This window comes from Paroedura picta, chromosome 1 (assembly GCF_049243985.1).
Source record: "Paroedura picta isolate Pp20150507F chromosome 1, Ppicta_v3.0, whole genome shotgun sequence".
Classification (NCBI taxonomy): domain Eukaryota; kingdom Metazoa; phylum Chordata; class Lepidosauria; order Squamata; family Gekkonidae; genus Paroedura; species Paroedura picta.
Window position 1 is genome coordinate 20,884,311 of NC_135369.1, and position 20,341 is coordinate 20,904,651.

At 45.7% G+C, this 20,341-nt stretch overlaps 1 protein-coding gene across 2 annotated transcripts; it reads left to right on the plus strand.

The window, feature by feature from the left end:
• The first annotated feature begins 424 nt into the window (after positions 1-424).
• LOC143831982 (uncharacterized) lies at positions 425-20,047 on the plus strand. 2 transcript variants are annotated; one of them, XR_013229045.1, is made up of 7 exons: positions 425-1,195; positions 6,438-6,644; positions 8,948-9,208; positions 11,051-11,173; positions 12,587-12,720; positions 14,726-14,787; positions 15,317-15,369. XR_013229045.1 is itself a non-coding variant. In XM_077325656.1 (7 exons), the coding sequence occupies exons 1-7, from the start codon at positions 1,156-1,158 to the stop codon at positions 15,422-15,424; spliced, it is 840 nt and encodes a 279-aa protein (XP_077181771.1). In that variant the 5' UTR covers positions 425-1,155; the 3' UTR covers positions 15,425-20,047. The 2 variants fall into 2 exon arrangements, 1 of the variants encoding a protein (XP_077181771.1); XM_077325656.1 differs by having other exon boundaries at positions 12,587-12,625; positions 15,317-20,047.
• Positions 20,048-20,341: the final 294 nt, after the last annotated feature.

Consider the following 20,341-nt stretch of genomic DNA (forward strand, 5'->3'; position numbering starts at 1 on the left):
ATCCTGGATCAATCAACCTTTTGGCACACATCAAAAGGAAGCATCTGCACCCTTTTGTCCCAAGTCCACTTTTTGCCTACGTGACTTTTACCATGTATCTGGCTAAGGAAAGGGTATAAAAACTCTTCCTTGGGGTCCCCAGGGCGCTCACTTCCCTCTGGTGATGCCCAACATGGATGCAGGTTTCATTCGCATTGCTGACTCCCTCCTTCAAAGCATCCAACTTCTCCATGTGAGCAATTATATCAGGGGTAGTCAAACTGCGGCCCTCCAGATGTCCATGGACTACAATTCCCAGGAGCCCCTGCCAGCAAATGCTGGCAGGAGCTCCTGGGAATTGTAGTCCATGGACATCTGGAGGGCCGCAGTTTGACTACCCCTGAATTATATAATTGCTAGCAAGAAAGCCCATTGCAAGCAGGAACGCAATGGGCACTAGGACCCAGGGGACACCGGGAGGTGCAGATCTCTGTGTGTGTGTCTCTCTCTCCCTCGTCTCTGTGTGCCTCAGAGGCATAGCAGGTAATGAGGGCTGGTTTGTAGAAGGGAAGAAGGGTTAGTATGCAGTTTGGGGCAGTTCTCTCTGTCTCTCTTTCCCTCTGTCGCAGTAGGGACGGTTCTCTCTGTGTCTCTGTCAGCAGCTTGGGGCAGCTCTGTCTGTGTCTCTCTCTGCCTCCCTCACAGCAGGAGAGAAAGGAGGGAATGAGGACTCGTGTTCGGTCTGTCAGGGCTCTGTGTGTCTCTCTCTGTCTCTCACACAGCTGAGAGGAATGTGGCTAGTGTCCTGGGAGGGAGGGCGGTAGCTGTAGCCTTCCCTTCCTCTCCCCACAACAGACACCCAGTGAGGTAGGTGGGGCTGAGAAATCTCTGACAGAACTGCCCCACAAGAACAACTCTATCAGGACTGTGACTATCCCCTGATCACCGAGCTGGCTGCATGTGGAGGAGCAGGGAATCAAACCAGACTTGCCGGATTAGAAACTGCCACTCTTAGCCACCACACCATGGCTCCATTGCTCTTTTTTGTGATGTTCTTAAAAGAGGAAGCTGGTTCAGGAAGGGGGAAAGCACTTGTGTTTTCTTCAGCCCGTAAGACCTTACAGATCTGTTGCACTGAAGAGACCAAAAATTTGACTAAATAGGTACTGAAGAACCATGCTGTGGCTTTGGACCGTGGTACAGTGTCTTCCCCTGGGTGAGTTCAGAAGGGTAACTTTTCATGAGGTAGGAGAGATTTTTCTCCAAAGATTTTCTCACATGCTACTTGTCGTCTGACCAAAGAGCACATTGCTACAGAGGAAACAGAGAACATGAAGGGAACATCCATCTCATAGATGGAACGAGGGATGCAGCAGGATTTACTCTGGGGATGGCAGTAATATTTGGAATAAGAGTGTACTTTTTGGGTTCTGTTCCCCAAACAGAGGGGAAGTAGAAGCCACGGGTTACAGTAAATCAAAAGATTGGGAACCGGAGTCCTTGGTTTCTCTTCTCAGCTTCTTGGAAGGAAGTGATTGTCTCAACAGAAAGTCCAGAAAATACAGCCATGTTGTGGGAAGAGGGTTGTTCACATCATGAGAGGAACGTGAGACCTCACTGATATGCAATGAGAATTCATAATGAGCAGCACAGAGGGCTGATTGCGGAAAGTGAAACAGTAACTAAAATTAATTTAGATAAGAGTTCCCAAACTGGACTGGGGGGAGGAACTGCCCCCCAATTTTCTCAGTTTCTGTCTGCTTGTTTTAAAAGTCCACTATTAATTTATTTAACTTTTGCACCTAAAAAAGAAAGCAATACAAGGAGTTTAGTAATCTGCTGACTTTGCATTATTATTTTATACTGGTCTCTTGAGTTTCCTTTTAGGTTTTAAGTGTGTTGAATTTTTATCGTATTGCTGAGAAGTTTTATTCGCTTATTTTTTAAAAATTAATTTATAACTGCATTTCTGTACTGCTGCCCTCTCCCACTCACCATCTCAGGGCAGTGAACATCAGTTTGATCGTATGCTGCCTTGGTCAGAGATATCCGTGAAAAGGCAGTTGCTCTGTTTGAAATACCCTACAAAGAAAGATTTCAGGTTTTTAAAGCACGCTTTAAAGTCAGATTGCTAAAATCTCAAGTGGTTGAAAGTCAACTTTGTTTCAGATTTGTGCAGAATTCCATTCCTGATCCAACTATCAGCCTGGTTGTCTTTAGTGAACGGATTGTGGTGAAGAAGTTAGAAGAGAACAGCTGGAGATCAACATTCTAGTATTTTGGGAGGGGGGGGGGAGCCCTTTGTCAGCTCTCTCCATCCCATGCATAATTTTGATAAACCTCTATTATGTCATCCTCTGGATTTCAACCTTTTGTCATGTCTCCTAATCATCTTGGTTACCTTCTTTTTTAATGCTGGTGAACAAGCTTTTATTGAAGTTTACATAGAAAAGATAGAACAGGAAAAAAAAATACATGATACATAGTTTACAATTACGCTTTGCCGTTTTCTAATACATTCATTAACTAACCACCTAAATAATCGATGTAATAGCTCCAGAGTCTTGGTTACCTTCTCCTCCACCCCTTGCATCTCCTTTCTGGGAAGTTTTTCACGGAGTGGCTGCCTCAGAGGCCTCCACACAACTGTCAAGGGGCCGATGCCAAACAGATCGTGATTCTTGGACAGCCATTCCTGAGGAGCTATCTGAAGCCGAGACCTACATAATCTGTCCAGCTGCTTCGAGGAATTATTCCCATTGAGTTATTTCCATTACGTGCCAAAGCCCAAGAATGACACGAAATCATTTTCCAGTGCAGAAATACAGCCTGTTTCCTTAAGAGATTCAAAGAGAAAGAAAAATACATAAGGAACCGAGGGCAGGGCAAACCCTCCAAACAGAGAAGAAGCAGAATGGAGAAAATCCGCTTATCTTTCAGGCTCTTGGCTTCCCTCTGGGGTTGGCAGTTGAAGAGCGGAGGCAGACGGGGCACCCACGGGACTGAGGGAGCCTGCCCGCTGCTGATTGCTAGACAGGAGGGAGCAAAGATTAGCCTCTCGCTCAGCACATCCTGTCTCTGGCCTCCTTCATAGCCTGATGCAGCCACAATGAAACAGCAAAACGTCTAACGGTTCCTGTTCTCGCATGCTGCCGTTGGATTCTTTCGAGAACTAAATAAACTTCACTGTTACGAACCGAAGACGCACTTCCAAAGGAAGCAAAACAAACTGAGGCATTTCTTGCAGAAATCCAAAAGCTGTTTATTAAAGTCCACAGAGAACACTACAGATCACTTCGTGACAGCAAAACGTTGCTAAGAACAAGTTGCTAAGACAAATCTAGGGTTTGTATAAACCAAAATCCTTTCCCACAGAACACAGTTTCTTATCTTTAAAAATAATGGTGCTAATGATCTAGTAAGGCCATTTGGCCTTCAGTCAAAACAGAAGAGCGGATACACTACAGGGGATAGAGTAGCAGAACACCCTGGGCGGGCGGGGAGGGAGGATGGCTGAGAGCCTCCGGAAGACCAAAGTACAGGTCCCCAGAAGGAGGGAGGGACTACATGTCATTCACGAAACTTAAGCAAGCAGAGCTCTGCTCAGCAGGTTTTGGGGAGTGTGAATGAGGTAACCGGAAGGCCCCCAAATTCTCCAGTGCCAATTGATGCCATGAAAGGGTTGCTAACTTCCAGGTGCTAATCTCCAAGTCTGGAAATCTCCTGCTGTTTCAACTGGTCTCCAGGGCCTATTCTGCACACAGTAGATAATACACTTTCAATGCACTTTAGAAGTAGATTTTCCTGTTCCGCACAGGAAAACCCAGCTGTCAAAGCAAATTGAAAGTGCATTATCCTATGTGTGCGGAATGGGCCCAGGTGAAAGAGATCTGCCTACCTGGAAAGAAAACTGGTGCTTTGGAAGGTGGACTTTAAGGCCACCCCTTCAGGTATATACATCCTCAGTTTGCCACAGGGCCCTGTAGGGAAGGAGAAGAGCGTTAACCTTTTAGCCTTTACCATTCTTGCTACTTGAAACAGCTTCACACCACCCTAGACTTCTAAAGTTCCCAAAGAAAGGACAGAATATAAACCGCTTAATTAATAAACACATGCTCCTTGGAAGCACTAATAACAAAACCTGGAGCTTGGTTCTCTGCTCATTTAAACCATGTTTTTAAACATTTTTTCCCTTTGAAAATAACATTTGGGCAAACACCGCTATGAAAGTATGCATGTCAAAGTAATGTTTTAAAACCATAGCCAAGAAAGAGAAGGAAGAAAAAAGGAGGCGAGACCATTGAAGAAAGCATGCTGACGGGCAGCAGTCCTTGTGAATTCCCTTGGCATATTTTGAGGTCACTCGAAGAGCACAGAATTATCTCTAGCTGCCACATGGCAGGGAAGGGGCAGACCTTGCAAGAGGAGAGACAGGATTTGAGGAAGGGCAGCCAATCCCAAGTTGGTCTCGTAATCCCGGGGAGCGCTGCACAAAGCGGCTATGCGAGTAGAAGTTAATGAGCAAAGAAAGGCCTTTTGTTATCTGCCTTGTGAATAGGGTGGCTGTTATTCATGGCAGCCCTTGCTGATTGGCATTTTTTGTTTTGTGTTTTTGGCATGCCTTCATTGATAGAAATACAGGAGGAGGAGGAGGAAATGGAGTCCATTTCCCTTAAAAGCATTTTGGTATTTCCTGTCTTTGGGAAACAACAGAAGTTGGCACATTTACTTGTTTTGTTTTGTTTGTTTTGTTTGTTTTGTTTGTTTTGTTTGTTTTGTTTGTTTTGTTTGTTTTGTTTGTTTTGTTTGTTTTGTTTGTTTTGTTTGTTTTGTTTGTTTTGTTTGTTTTGTTTGTTTTGTTTGTTTGTTTTGTTTATATGCTGCCCTCTTCGAAGGCTCAGGGCCGTTTACATAAAATGGGAACAATACAAATAACTCCGTTTATAATGATACAATAATTAAAAGAATCAGGTGATGGGGAAGGCCCCAACTTGGCACCCTGGAGAGCTGCTGCCAGTTTGAGTAGGCAACACTGACCTTGAAGGATCAATGATCTGATTCAGGGTAAGGCAGCTTCATCTCAATATGCATGCACTCACATACGCAGGGATAACTGCTGCAGGGCCAATCCCCATAAATCTTCCTAATATTATAAAAAAATTAATTGGAGATAAAAGCATCAACAAATAACATTCACAAGTTGCACTAAGGCAGCAGAGAAAAACCCTCATTATTTGGAACTTCTAGCCCCTGGAAAGTCCCTTATTTCTGGTCTTATTCTATGGTGTATCATGATGATTCAAACATTACAAAGACCTCGAGTCCCCCAAATAGCTGCCATGGACCCTGCTGGTCAGATCTCCACAGGGGTTTCTGTGCTTGGTGTCATATCCACCAAGAGCCAGGAGAGTTGAGCTAGAAGCTTATTGAGCTCCAGCACCACCCCTTTACTCTTTGAAACTTCCCTGGCCTTTTGGCCAAACCTTATGCCTCAGGGAGGCTCTCCCTCCTCTGCCACCAGAGTTCTGAGAACCATCTTAAGGGCAGACTGTTATGGTATGAGAGCATCCCTGACTCACATGCTGCCACACTGTACTCCACAACCCGTAGTACACCATAACCATCTAGGCTTGGGAGCAAGCCAGACACAGGAACACACTGAAACACTCTGACAAGACACACTGCTAGGGCAGAACCCATCTTGGAAACCAGGACATGCCTCGGCTTGTCCTTTACTACAGGTTGGAATTTCAGGTGCCTCTGAACACTGATTAACACACACACACACCAGTTTAGCTGAAAGCGTGGTCTGGCCAGAACTGGTTTGGTCAGGGGCTCTTGGCCAATTTCTTTGTCTTTGCATTTCACTCATTCTTGGCCCTTCTGCCTGGGGAAATCTCTTCCCCAAACCCTACAGCCAGACCCATTGAGATATGATGGCTCTCTTCCCCAGACTCATTAACGCCTTTGTCTAAGGCCATCAACAGCCATCTCCTGCTTGGTCCACACTTTTCTTGGATGCTTTAGGATGCTTTGGGCTGATCCTGCGTTGAGCAGGGGGTTGGACTAGATGGCCTGTGTGGCCCCTTCCAACTCTATGATTCTATGATTCTATGATTTTATGATTCTATGATAACCTGAGCCTCATGGGAAGGCAGTATGTAAATTAAATAAATGAATAATAATACTTCCATTCCAGGACATTGTATTTGAGGAAGTGGCCATTCACACGAAAGCTCATATCTTGAATAAAACTTTGTTGGTCTTAAAGGTGCCGCTGGGCTCTCAATTTGTTTAATTTATTTGCCAGGTTTATACCCCTTATTTCTTCCTTCATCAGGCAGAATGAGCCGGGTGCATTCTAAAATTGGTCTCTCTTATTTCCTGCCAATTTCCATCAAGTGCTTTTTGATCAAGCCACTGGTTTATTCCTTTCACCCTATCCCATGTTTTTCCAGCCCTTGGAGAAGAGGAGCTGAGCAACCTCCCCGGACAAACCAAAGAGCTCCATGAAGTTCAAGAGGAGCTTGACCATACCACGTTAAAGGGAAATGAGGCAGAGAGGATGTGGGTGACCGACAGCAGGAGCACCCCCTCAAACTGGAGCTGGGAAGTGAGTGCTACCCCCTCTGGGGTCACTGTAAACAGCCACTCTGCTTCTGAAGGTAAGGCATGAAGTAGCGACAGACATAAAGCTTGCTTCTCTCAGTGCTCAGGTCTTTCTCTCCTCTTTGCTGAGCACCTTGCTTTTATTCAGTTTACAGATTAATAGAACCTTTACAAAGAGCCTCTTGTGGCGCAGAGTGGTAAGGCAGCAGACATGCAGTCTGAAAGCTCTGCCCATGAGGTTGGGAGTTCAATCCCAGCAGCCGGCTCAAGGTTGACTCAGCCTTCCATCCTTCCGAGGTGGGTAAAATGAGTACCCAGCTTGCTGGGGGGTAAACGGTAATGACTGGGGAAGGCAGTGGCAAACCACCCCGTATTGAGTCTGCCATGAAAACGCTAGAGGGCATCACCCCAAGGGTCAGACATGACCCAGTGCTTGCACAGGGGATACCTTTACCTTTAGAACCTTTACCACCCATGTTGAAGTACATAGAAGTTTGCCAAAGCTTATAGCTATGTACACATTCCATTGCTATCAGATTTTAAGATGCTGTGTAGTAAAGGACCTTTTCATGGAATTTCCCTTGAGATCATCTTATTGTAGAAAAACATGGTTTTCTGGTGATTTTCCAGAGACCTGAGACTGACCTTTCTGCTCTGCTCATCATCTGGGTATGCCCAATAGCGAAGAGCAGAGACCGAATTTGGCGAATATTCTCTACAAAGGCAGTATGTTTCAGGAGGGGGGAAGGGAAGGTGGGTGTTTGCACTAAAGCTATGAATCCCAGTGCTAGGAAGCATCACCAGTGGAAAGCATCTATGCCTTGCTATTGGCTCTCCAACAACCTGATTGCCCTCATGTGAGACCAGGTGCTGGTTCAGATGTACCACTGATTTGATCCAGCCAGGTTCTTACGTTTTTAGAAGAGTTGAATAGTAAGTTTTTATGCCATGCTTTTATCTGCCCTGAGGAATCTCAAGGCAGCTTGAGGCTGTCATTCCCTCCTCTTTCCACCCTAACTCTGTGAGGCAGGTGGGGCTGAGAGAGTTCTGAGAGAACTGTGTCAAACCCAAGGTCCCCCGAGCGGGCTTCATGCAGAGGAGGAGTGGGGCACCAAGCCCTGTTCTCCAGATTAGAGTCTGCCACTTTTAGCTAGTACACCACACTGGTTCTTACCATGCTGCCCTTAACCACAAGGCTGTTTGTGCACCACAGAATTCACACATCAGTAAAATAATTCCAGTTTTGTCAGTCAGTTCTTTTTTTTAATTAGATGTAAGATGGAAAATGACAAAACATTTTTTCCATTCCCCTTTTCTGGCACTTTTTAAAATGTATTTTATTACAATTGATGCCGCATCAGCTAGGGGGGGGGGGAATCTCCAATTGGCAGACAGTCTTACTGATTGTACTAGTTTTTAAAAGCACTCTATTTTCTATGTTGCCTGTTGAAACCATGGGGCATACTTGTCTGCTAGCATTTTACCCTTCCCCTTGCTCTCTTGAAGTATTTGAAAGGCTGTCAATTAAGCTGTTGACAGTAGAGGACTCCCAAGAATGGATTTTAACTACAGGCAAAAAAGACCAGCTGGAGATTAAGAGGGGGAGGATTTTTTCACAGCCAGAGTAGTTCAGTAGTGGAACCGGCTGCCTCAGGAGGTGGTGAGCTCCCCCTCACTGGCAGTCTTCAAGCACTGGCTGGACATATCCTTATCCTGGATGCTTTGGGCTAATCCTGCACTGAGCAGGGAGCTGGACTAGATGCCTGGCATGCAGGAGCATATTTACAGATAATAGCAGCTATGGTAAGCAACCCCTGATGACCCCAATGTCCCAATGTCATTTCAAGGTGACATCAGTGCATCAGATTACATTCTAGAGTCTTTCTGGCTTGGGGGATGCTCAAGTCAAACTTGTTAATCTTTTAATTAAACAATTTTGGCATGGAGGGGAAAAAAAGAACATTCTTTTTTCACTATCTGAGGAAGTGTTCAGGACCACCGGCAATCAAGTTGTGTCCAGGCATGCGTCATACCTGACATACCGTAGAAACGCCACTGCCTGTAGGACCCTTTCTAGTTCCAGGTTTCTAAATTTCTACATCAGGTATGACATGGGGTAGCTCTAGGAATCAAACACTGGAAACTCTATGGCTTCACCACAGAATTTCCAATGATTCCTAGAGGGACCTACATTGCATCTGGTTTCTTCCCAGACATAACATGGCACAGCAACCAGCATGGCATCCTCCATACCATTCCCACATCCATCCCATGGGTTGTTGGGCACTGCCTGGCATTCCTAGCTCATAGGGCTGTTTTCCTCATTTAAGAAACTCACTCTCTTCCTTTTCCCCTCAAGAAAGACTGCCAAAGGCAACCGTCACCATCAGCTCTGTGAACGGGACCTGCAACGTCACTTTGTACTGCTCCAACACAGGAGGAGGAGGAGAGAATGTGACTTACGCCTGGTCATTCTCCCATGACAATGTGGTACTTTCTGTGGAGCAAACCCTACGTATCACCCAAAAACCTGAAGATGGCTCTTTGAACTACACCTGCACTGTACGGAACATGGACAGCGAAAACTCCAGCACAGTTTCCCTGATTGGTCACTGTCATGGTGAGTCCATTGCATGTGCTGACTATGCTTATAAGGCATACGCATGGTCCACATTATAATGAGCAATGAAGGCTGCTTCCACCTTGTCAACTACATGTAAATGCTACGGTTCTATGTTCAAAGGTTTTTCTTTAACTTCACGCAGTGCTGGACTGGTAGAAATATAAGGGTGAGCTTCAGGACCTTCCCACAACCAGCAGTCTAAAGGGAGGAATTCTGAAAAATGAAGGGAAACACCAGAGGGAACGATGAGGATCTCATACCTTTGCTTCTGCAGGTGCAAAGCAGTCTGGGAGGCTCGGGAAACTTATTAGCTTGGCATCCGTGCTCTGTGTTTTAAATCTTTACTGGGAACATATAATCATCAGGGTCCAGTTACCGTGATTACATTAGATCAGATTATTTATTTATGGTCACTGACCAGCATCAAAGTATAAATAAAGCCACATACATTGTTACAGCATTTTAACAGCCATTTTGACAGCGTTTTAATGGCCAGCCTATCACAAATGTACCTGAAATTAAGAGAATTATAAGAATCCCAAAAAGAGATCAAATGGAATGTTTCATTGTTGTGGCATGATCCCGCAGCAACGCGGAAGTGAACATTTAAAAAACAAATGTTTGGGTGTTGTGGTATTTCCCCATAGCAATGTGGAAATGTGGTTTCCAATCGCTCATTTCCAAACAGGAGAGGGAGCGTGCTTTACACCTCTGTGCAGAATCAGTCCTGATATTGAACAATAAACCCCTCGGTTTAGCATGACACTTATTCACTGATATGAACAGGTGGTGTAGTGAAAATGTAAAGAAGGCAAAAGCAGTCTTGGACTGTATCAACAGGGGCATCACGTCAAAATCACAACATGTCGGAGTCCCACTGAATACCACATTGGTCAGACCCCACCTGGAGTCCTGTGTGCAGTTCTGGAGGCCTCACTTCAAAAAGGACGTGGACAAAATTGAGAGGGTGCAGAGGAGAGCGATGAGGATGAGCCAGGGCCTGGGGACCAAGCCCTGTGAGGGAAGGCTGAGAGACTTGTGAATGTTTAGCTTGGAGAAGAGGAGGCTGAGAGGGAACATGATTGCTGTCCCTTAGAGGAGGGCAGGGAAGGTTTCCTATCAGCAGCAGAGGATTGGACCCACAGTAATGGATTCAAACTATGTATAGAATGATATTGGCTAGATATTGGGTGGGGGAGGGGAATTCACAGTCATAGTTCAGTAGTGGAACTGACTGCCTAAGGAGGTGGTGAATTCCCCCTCATTGGATACTTATTCTGGATATTTTAGGCTGATCCTGCATTGAGCAGGGGGGATGGATTAGATCACTGGTCCCCAACCTTTTTATCACCGGGGACCGGTCAACACTTGACAATTTTACTAAGGCCCGGCAGGGGGGGGGGTAGTCTTTTGCCAAGGGACATCCCTGCCGCCGCCTGAGCCCCTGCTCCACTTGCTTTCCCGCCGGCGCCCCTGACTTCCCGCCGCCCACTGGGGGGCGCTGCCAGCAGCAGCTGCGCAGTGCCATGCCGAGGGGGAGCCCCAGCCATGGCGGCCACTGGAAAGCACCAAAGGTGAGCCGGCAGCAGAGTGGCAGGGCAGCCCCTGAGGCAGCAGCTGGGGAGGAGGACGAGGAGGAGCCGCGGGCCGGTACCGACTGATCCACGGACCGCTACTGGTCCCCGGAACGGGGGTTGGGAACCACTGTATCAGATGGCCTGTATGGCCCCTTCCAATTCAAGGATTCTATGATACCATTCTGCTAACAAAAAAAATGTCAGGTGCAAAATATAACCCTTTGGAAGTCTGGCCAATTCATTATTTTTTGTTCCATCCTAGATGCTCTTCTTCCAAGTCAACAGTTCTCAGCATCCATTTATGCTAAATATTGGGTCCCACCATTAATTGTTCTAGTGCTGCTGCTTATTCTGTTCCTCATGTACAGACGAAAGAAGGGAAGAGGTGAGAAACAAAATTTTACTATTACTTAGTATCACCCAGCTTTCCGGCATCCCTTGTGATGTGAAAAGGCCATAGACAGGGCAGAGACTTTCCACGCAGAAGGTGTATGCTTTAGTTAAAAGGAATTCAGATAGAATCCTGGCGAGTGATATGATGTCAGTTCAAGAGTACTTTCCATGAGCATTGATCACTGCCAACATTAACTTCCTTGTATTGCATGGTACAAATGATTTTTAAACATTCCCAGAACTCTAGAGGTTTCTTATAAGTCACTGCAAGCTTGCTAAAGGAAGTTGTAGAAACCATTATTTTGAAGTAGAACCATTGCTATGTAGATGACTATTTAGTCCCCATATTTCCCCCAGACAATTTGAAATCTGAACTTTATAGCCAGCCGGCATTGGGAGATACAGCAAACTACCCTGGAATTGTTGGAATGGATTCCTGATATGTTCGGGTACCAACTCAACATGTCATGGTAGCTCTTATAAATGATCAACTATGTCACTTGAAAACAGAAATTGCCCTGTGATGCGTGTAACTAATAGTCCTGACCCGAGTTCCTTGAGAAGAGTTGCTTGTTAGAGGAGACAGAACTGGGTCAAATGGGCCACCATTCTGGATCAGATGAGATACACTGACACTAACGGGAGGAGCTCATGGTTAACATTAAAGCACATGCTGAAGGTCCCAACTCTAACATCTCCAGCTTAAAAGGCTCAGGGGTGGCAGGGCTAGGAAAAATCCCTCCTGCCTGAGACAATGGAGAACCACAAGTAGTCAAAATCATAGAATCATAGAATCATAGAGTTGGAAGGGGCCATACAGGCCATCTAGTCCAACCCCCTGCTCAACGCAGGATCAGCCCTAAGCATCCTAAAGCATCCAAGAAAAGTGTGCATCTTCAACCTTTGCTTGAAGACTGCAAATATAGTGCTACTTTAGATAGACCATTGGTAGCAAGGTACTTCAGAGTTTCTCAGAAGTAAATCTGTACCCACAAAAAAGAGAAAAGAGATTCATGTTGTGCCTTGTATACAATGGTTCCTAAGGCTAATGAGGAGTGAAAGAGGATCTTGAATGGGCTTCTTATTGATTCCAGCCTCTTCAACTAGAGGCAGATTATTATTATTATTATTATTATTATTATTATTATTATTATTATTATTAGATTTATAGCCCGCCACTCCCTTGCGGCTCGTGGCGGGTAACAATATCACAAATCCCCATGTCCTCCATGGAGATGTCCTCCATTTTATCTTCACAATGAGCGTGCAAGGTAGGATAGGCTGGGAGTCTTTAGATCTCCAGACTAGAAACATTGCTGTTATTGGAAAATGTACAGATACATAAAGGGGGTTTATTCTTCATGTTGCTGTAAATTAATGCTCCCCCCTCTTTTCTTGGACACAGAGAGCCTCAGCAGGACGGTATCCATAAATGAATCTTCAGGTACGCAGAAACACAAGTGATAAACAGTCCGATGTCTAGACAGCAACGAATAGAGATCCGTGTTCAAACAGGGCTTCACCAGACTTCCTTTCAAGGTTGGACTCCAGGGGTTGCCAGCCTCCATGTGGGGCCTGCAGATCTCCTAGTATTACAACTGACCTGCAGACAAGAGAGAATAGTTCCCCTGGAGAAAATGGTAGCTTTGGCATGCAAACTCTTTGGCATCATACCTTGTCAAGTTCCTCCTCTTCCTCAAACGCTGTCCTCCCCAGGTTCCAACTCCTCCCCTCGTTCCAGTCATTTCACAATCCAAAGTTGCTGACCATATTTGACTCCTGTATTTCCAGTTGAGGCTTCAGAGAAAGGCGCTGAGAGTCAATGGGTTTCCCCACACAGACACAATGAAAAATAACTTTTAGTGCAGGGGTCCCCAACCTTTTTTGACCCTGCAGGCACGTTTGGAAATCTGACCAAAAAAAAACCTGTTTGGGGAAATTTTAGCTGGGGGGAAGGATCTGAAAAATTATAAACGTTTAAAGATTTTTAACTATATGTTTTCAATATTGTTACCTGCTCTGAATGATAGGGTGGTATATAGGGTGGAAGGGTGGGATATAAATTATTATTATTATTATTAGCATTATCATTATTAGTAGTAGTAGTAGTATTTTTGATGATGATGATGAGTACAACTACAAAATGGCAACCACAAAATGGCTGCCACAGGAAGTGAAGCCATCCTCAAAAATGGTTGCCTCAGCTTAGCTTCAGTCACATAGTATAGATCCTTATGCTGTGGTGGCAGCTGCAGCCAATCAAATCTCCAATAGTCAATCAGAAGACCTGCTGGGCAAATGCCCTATCTGGCTGTACCAATTCCATAAAAACACTTGGTGGATGCCAGAAGAGGGGATGATGGACGCCATGGCACCCATAGGTACCACAGTTGTACCTATGTTCTAGAGACCTCTTATCGAGGGCTTTTCCACACAGCAACAGTGTCCAGATCAGCCTTTCCCAACCTTTTTACCATTGAGAAACCCCTGAAACATTCTTCAGGCTTTGAGAAACCCCAGAAGTGGTGGGTTCCATGCAGAATATGGTTGGGAATCATAGCTGTGTGCATGCCCACCCAGGGCCCCTCCTCTTCCCACCCCCTCCAGGCCCATCAGTGGCCATTTTGGGAGGTAGAGACAGGTCAACATGACCATATGTGGCCATATCACCCCATAAATGTTTAACATTTTTTTTAATATATAAAAAATTAATTAACTCCCAACCATTCAGGAACCCCTGTCAAGAAACCTCAGGGTTTCAGGAAACCCTGGTCCAGAGGAAGGCCAGGGCCCATAACCCATGAGGAGAGCAGAGCCTACCCGTGAGGTCTGTGAATTGACAGCCTCAGAAATTACAAGCTGGGTAAGAACAGTTAATTTTTAAGTTCAGTTTGGCCCTGTTATGATCACCCTTCTTCAATAACTTCCTGAAGTGTGACCCTTTCCGCATGCAGAGAGCTCTGGGTAAAGGGCGACTGGTTTGAGATTCATTTAAGATTCAAGGCAGTGTCTGATCTTGGGAAATCCATCTTGAGCCATTGATGGCTGAAGCTTGGCGCTGGAGAGACATTTCCTAACAATAATATTTTAAGCCAAAAGATTTCCTAGTCAAAGCTCTTATTATTGACTTAGAAACTGTCAGAAAACAAATTGAAATGCCCTGGGGTGGGGGAAGATCAGCATTCTGGGAGAGTGTACTGCCCCCCTCCCCTCCCCCCCCCCAGTGTACCCAGCATTCAGCACTACCAAGCATCTACAGGGGTAGTCAAACTGCGGCCCTCCAGATGTCCGTGAACTACAATTCCCAGGAGCCCCTGCCAGCGAATGCTGGCAGGGGCTCCTGGGAATTGTAGTCCACGGACATCTGGAGAGCCGCAGTTTGACTACCCCCAATTACATTCAAAAATTTTCAAATGATTGCACGTCAATTCTCTCAGTAATATATACACCACATTTTATAAAGTGCGTCCCCTATATTGACTGGAATATGCTCAGTGTATGAATTGGTTACAGATTATTAACAAGCTTGAAATCTGATTTGTAGACTCAGATACGGAAGACTCCCCTGATACAGAGCAGGCAGCCCAAATGGACCCTCTGCCCCAGGTAATTTGAGTTTACCCACTTTTGTACTTAAATGGTCACGGTGTGTAGAAGAGGGGAACAGGAGAGAGAAGGAAGTGGGGAGAAAGAAAAAGGATGGCGGAATATTGTAGCCCACCTCACATGGCTGTTGCAAGGATTACATCAAAACATGGTATGCAGAAAGCTTTATACAAAAGTGGTGATGATGATGATGATAAAGACAGACATTCCCTGCTTTCTGATACGAATCATAGTTCCTTTTCTTTTAACCTGTTGATGAAGTGTTGGAGATACCTTTTTGAAAATGTTCTGTCTCAAACACGTCAAGTTGCCTAATATCAAGTAGATTAGACCAGCAGGGCTGCAGTAAGGCTAATGCCTCCTGCCCTGTTATGTCGCCATTTAACACCTCTGATGTCTCTGCAGCGCTTGGTCACAAAGCTCTTGGCTGACACCCAGTGGATCACTTGTGTTCACACTTGACTACTGAGCTCGAGATTTGGTGGGAAGAACTTTTGGACTGATTGAATTGCCTTTTTGGTTCCTGCAGGCCTGGAAACCGGAGGACAGCCCGCAAACAACAGGAGCAGCAGCTGAAGAGGACGATGACTTGACATTGGGTGCCCAGGACCAGCCCCTGAACCAAGCACAATTGTAGTTTTAATCTCTTGCTTCGGACCTGAGCTGAAAGAATCTCTTGGGAACGGAAGGATGTTAAACTAGTCCTGGAGCAAGCAGAGTCAAGCGCTCCCTGGCATGCTTCCATCCCCACAGAGGCCACATCATGGCTCTGCTTGCTCTGGCCTGCCGGTGGTGCTCCCCCACAAAAGCCCATCAAGAACCCTCTGGGAGGGAAAGCCCATTCTCTGCCTAAGACCCCAGAGACCTATTATGCACGACAGCGGCTGCGCTGGGATGCCACTGGTCTCTGCTTGCCACTTCTTGTGTATGAACGGGGGAACATTTCCCCCACCGGACACTGCCTGCCCTGGATTTCAACATGTACATACACCAGTTGCAGTGGAAAGGTTTCACGGCATTTCTGTCACAACGCAGCTCTGCAGCCATGCAAAGTGCTACGGAGCCAAAGTGCTACGGAGTGTTTTCTGCCCCCGCTGGGACACCATAGGTGGGAGAGGAGTCGGACCTGGAAGGCCCAACTCTTCCCTGTGTGCACGGGCCTGGCCTGGCTTGGCCACTGATGGTGCCTATAGTGAAAAAGGGAAGGCGGAAACTTAACGCACGGCACCAGAGGCCCTTATTCAAGCTGGGCCCAGAAAGGGGCCAGGCTGGCAGAGATGTCATGCATAAGTGGGGATTAGCCTCGTTGCCATGCAAGCACTAGCCCGGCCTCCCCCTCGACCCGTGCATAATTGATCAGAGTGGTGCTTCCATTCAAAACATAATTACAAGTGGGAACCTACAAGGACATTTACCCTTCTTCACCATTTCTTCTTTTCCTGAAAGCCCCCATAGTCTCCCTCCCCCCACTTTTCCTGCTTCCTTCCCACCCAAAAGCCAAAGGACATTTATCTGCCCCTTGACCTTCAGGTTCCCCTCTCCACTCAGCAGATAGAAATATACTTAGATCCAGCTGACTTTGCTACTAGAATATCTGATACAATAGGCTAAATGGGACAAATATTTAATTCTGTAGAAGCTCATTCCTTAAATATATCTTAACCTTTTTATTATTTAAGACCTTGCATTGGAAGGTCCAGCCCTAAAATAATTACGCTTGTCTCGTCTCAGTATGGCAGTTGAAACGTTTTCCTTTTGGGTTCTATTAAGGACATAAAGAGGCTGCACTAGTCCTCTTAATTCAAAAAGGTTGCCACAATCTTCTAGCCCTTTTTTGATTTACCACTGTCCCGAGTCGCGGTACATTTGGCTTCTATTGTTTCGGCCACAGTCTTGGGAAGGTTGTTTCATTGTCGAGTAGAAAGCGAAAGCCTCATTCACTGAGTAACTCAAAAGACGAAAAACGAAAAGCAACCCACGGGTGCAAGATAGTTTGTTGAGTTTTTTTAAGTCCCTTAAAATCAACAGATTTTTTTAAAACCCTCACAAATCCAGGGTGTATTCTTTTTGATGAGTGGTCCACTCCATAGACCTTTAACATAAGAGATTTAAAATTTTTTTAATTACTTAGGAAACGTCTTTCTTAATTAAGTCTCTCAGATGCTGGGGCTTTTACTGTATATACTTGAGTATAAGCCAACTTTTTCAGCACATTTTTATGCTGAAAAAGCCCCCCTAGGCATATAGTCGAGTGAGGGTCCCATTGACATGTTGTTGTTGATATTGTGGTAAAATTAGGTGCCTTGGCTAAAATTCAGGTTATTTTATGCTCGAGTATATGTGGGTAATCTTAAAGTTGCCATGTGGAGTCACAGAGTCTGATGACACAGAAATTCTCAGGGACTTTTCAGGATATGGGATTGAGAAGGGACACTTAGGAGGTGGTTGGCCATTCCCTGCCTCTGCCTCATGACCCCTAATGTTCCTTGGGGGAACTACCACCCAAATCCTTGGAGACCTCCCATCCAAATACTAGGCATAGTCGGCCCTGCTTTGCTTACTGAAATCTGACAGGATCGAGCTTGCCCAGGCTAACAGGTACAGGAGAATGAGGCCTACATGACACCATTGCTGAAGGGGGATGCAAGGGCACCCAATGAGGGCAGGGATAGAAATTCACATCCCTGGAATGGCTAAAGTTGTCTCCCACTCCTCCAGATAACCTGGGGACATCAAATATAGGTGTGACAGCGCATATGCAGTTGAGGCTGAGATCATGGAACTATTGTCATCTGCTCTGGGTCCAAATCACACAGGACCTGACCTAACAGTAAACCAGTTTCTATTTCCCCATCCAAGATCGAAACTGGAGGGGATCCTGTACCCAGGGATGGAGTCTAAGCTTTTCCTGAAGGAATGGAGTAGGTTCAGAAGGGCACAATGCTGAGATACAGCTGAGTGTGTTTTTGGTCTTTGCCTTCTCAACTGGTGGCCTGATGAGCCAGAGAGAAGCGCAACCCTGATTTGGACCCATTGTGATGTGGATCTGGGAGGTGGAACCGATCTTGTTGATTCTGAGGAATCACCAATGGGTAATTTTTCCAGGGCCGATTTGGACGATGGCTCTGGAGCTTTGAGGATCTTCTCGTACAATGTGGCCTTAAGTTTTGACGTCCTAAGCCCTTGAGCTTTGGGGATGAAGCAGCGGCAGGCTGCACATTGGGTGACGTTGTGCACTAAACCCAAACAAAAAAGCCATAAGGCATGTTCATCTGTTTGGGTCATCTTCACCCCACCATGGGTACACTTGTTGAAAAGAGATTTCTGAGTCATTTTAACTCAGAAGCCAAAACTAGCCCGGCAAACCAGGGAAACAATTCTTCACAAACCCGAACCACTTGGAGGCTTCCACGAAAATGACCTTCTTCTTTTGCAGCAAAAGAGGAACTGAGGGCAGGGATGTTACTGCACCGGTGCACATATTCCATGTAGGAACACGCACACAGCGCCCCCTGAAGGCTTTAACCTGTAAGACCCTCTCCAATGGGAGACATGCCATCAATGTCTCAAAATTGTCTGGTTTTACTCTCCATTCCCCTGTAATCTCTTTTTCAGTTTACTAGCCTGACTTTAAAAAGTATTTTTTGTAAAGGGTCAATGTTGTTCATCTTGCACTGTGAATCCTGATCCATCTATTACCAGCATTCTGCAGGGCCTGTAAGACGGAGCACTTCCGCCAGGCTTATGGTTGAGGCTGGGCGGTATCAGCCCCCCCCCCCTCACAAACTGGTGGTAGTCAGCTTCCCTCCACCTCCCTGCAGCTGAGGATACGGAGACTGGATGTTTAGGATTATGCCATCACTTTTTGTTTTATTGATGACCAATTGGTTATTAATCACTGTAATTTTACTGTTCATTGCTATGGATTTTAGGGGATGGGGTTTTATGTGAGCCGCCTCGAGCCTTCAGGGGGAGGCGGGATATAAATATAATAATAATAATAATAATAATAATAATAATAATAATAATAATAATAATAATAATAATATTCTCCCTCCCTTATTCATCTATTTTGTTTTCGCTTTAAAAGTGTCACACAAAATGGCATACCCTTTGTCCATATTAGAAGAGTTGTTTTTTATACCCTGTTTTTCTCTACCCAAAGGATTCTCTACTCAAAGGAGTCTCAAAGTGGCTTACAATCACCTTCCCTTCCTCTCCCCACAACAGACAACCCCAACAGGTGGGGTTGAGAGAGCTCTAACAGAACTGCTGAGAACAGTACTAGGAGAAGTGTGGAAGAGTGGGGCATCAACCCCATTTCTCCAGATTACAGTCCTCCGCTCTTTTGCACTGTGTTGGTTCTACATTAAGTATATGAACTTGAGTTCTGTTGCTACTTCCTCCCAGTTAGCGAAGGATTTCAAGGGGAAATGCGCCTAATCTTATCAGCAATGTAGAATGCATAACTGAATTTCTGCAATTGCATTCAGCCACTGTCGCATATGGGGAGGAAGTGTATAATATGGCCCTGTCCCTCCCGCACGGATTGCAGCCTCAGCTAGTAACATCCAGTATTAAATATCAGGCTGTTAGACGAATTCATAGAGCACCCAAGCAGCAAATGCTTATTTCTGAATGTACAGCAATCTTGTGTTTGACTGCATCTGATTAACTTTAACACTTTATATTTGGGATGCTGGAACCCCATTTAAACAATCTCCAACAAAAACACAGCATTTTGCTCCAGGTCAGGAAGTGACAGCCAAGCAGTGGCAAGAAGCCAGTTCCATGTGATGCTACCACAGCGCTGCGGAGAAATGTGCTCAGTGGCGCGGTCCCTCTCTTGATTGCTTTTCTGCCCCAGCGCCTCATCACAGACACGCACCCTGCCCGTAATGGAGTTTAATTAACCAGCTAATGTATCGCAGTCAGTCAGGGCTAAATGGGAAAGAGGCAGCCGGAGAAAACCTTCATAGAAGCAGAGTCCTTGTCTGCTACTGGGAGAGAACACTTCTTCTATACTTTCTAGAAGCGTTAACTTCTGGTGGTGTGGCAGGAAGACGCGGCCTGCTGACATCACTTCCAGGGTTTCTCGAAGCCTGCAAGGTTGAGAAAGGTTGTGCTAGGCAAAATCGACCCTGTTAGGCCGCAGGGCTTTCAAGATGGTGCTCACCAACCCATCTCAAAATTCCAAAAATGCTCAGATAGGTTGGGGACCCCAAACTCTAAGGGGCATAGAACAGGGGTAGTCAAACTGCGGCCCCTCCAGATGTCCATGGACTACAATTCCCAGGAGCCCCTGCCAGCTTTTGATTTTGCTGGCAGGGGCTCCTGGGAATTGTAGTCCATGGACATCTGTAGGGCCACAGTTTGACTACCCCTGGCATAGAATGTTGCGTATCAGAGGAGGAAACCTCAGAGGAACAGGGAAAGTCACCTTCAACCCATGAGAATGACCCTCTTGAAGTGAGTAATTCTGGGTTGTATTCCCAAAGTTTCAATGGGAAATCAACAGAGTCATTTGAAAACGTCTTTACCTCACACTTCTGCA

Bases quoted from the DNA above. Each gene is read 5' to 3' on its own strand.
- LOC143831982 (XM_077325656.1), top strand. From the start codon at position 1,156: ATGCTGTGGCTTTGGACCGTGGTACAGTGTCTTCCCCTGG. The intron at 12,626-14,725 runs GTACGCAGAAAC...TCTGATTTGTAG, and splicing joins ATCCATAAATGAATCTTCAG to ACTCAGATACGGAAGACTCC. The intron at 14,788-15,316 runs GTAATTTGAGTT...TGGTTCCTGCAG, and splicing joins AAATGGACCCTCTGCCCCAG to GCCTGGAAACCGGAGGACAG.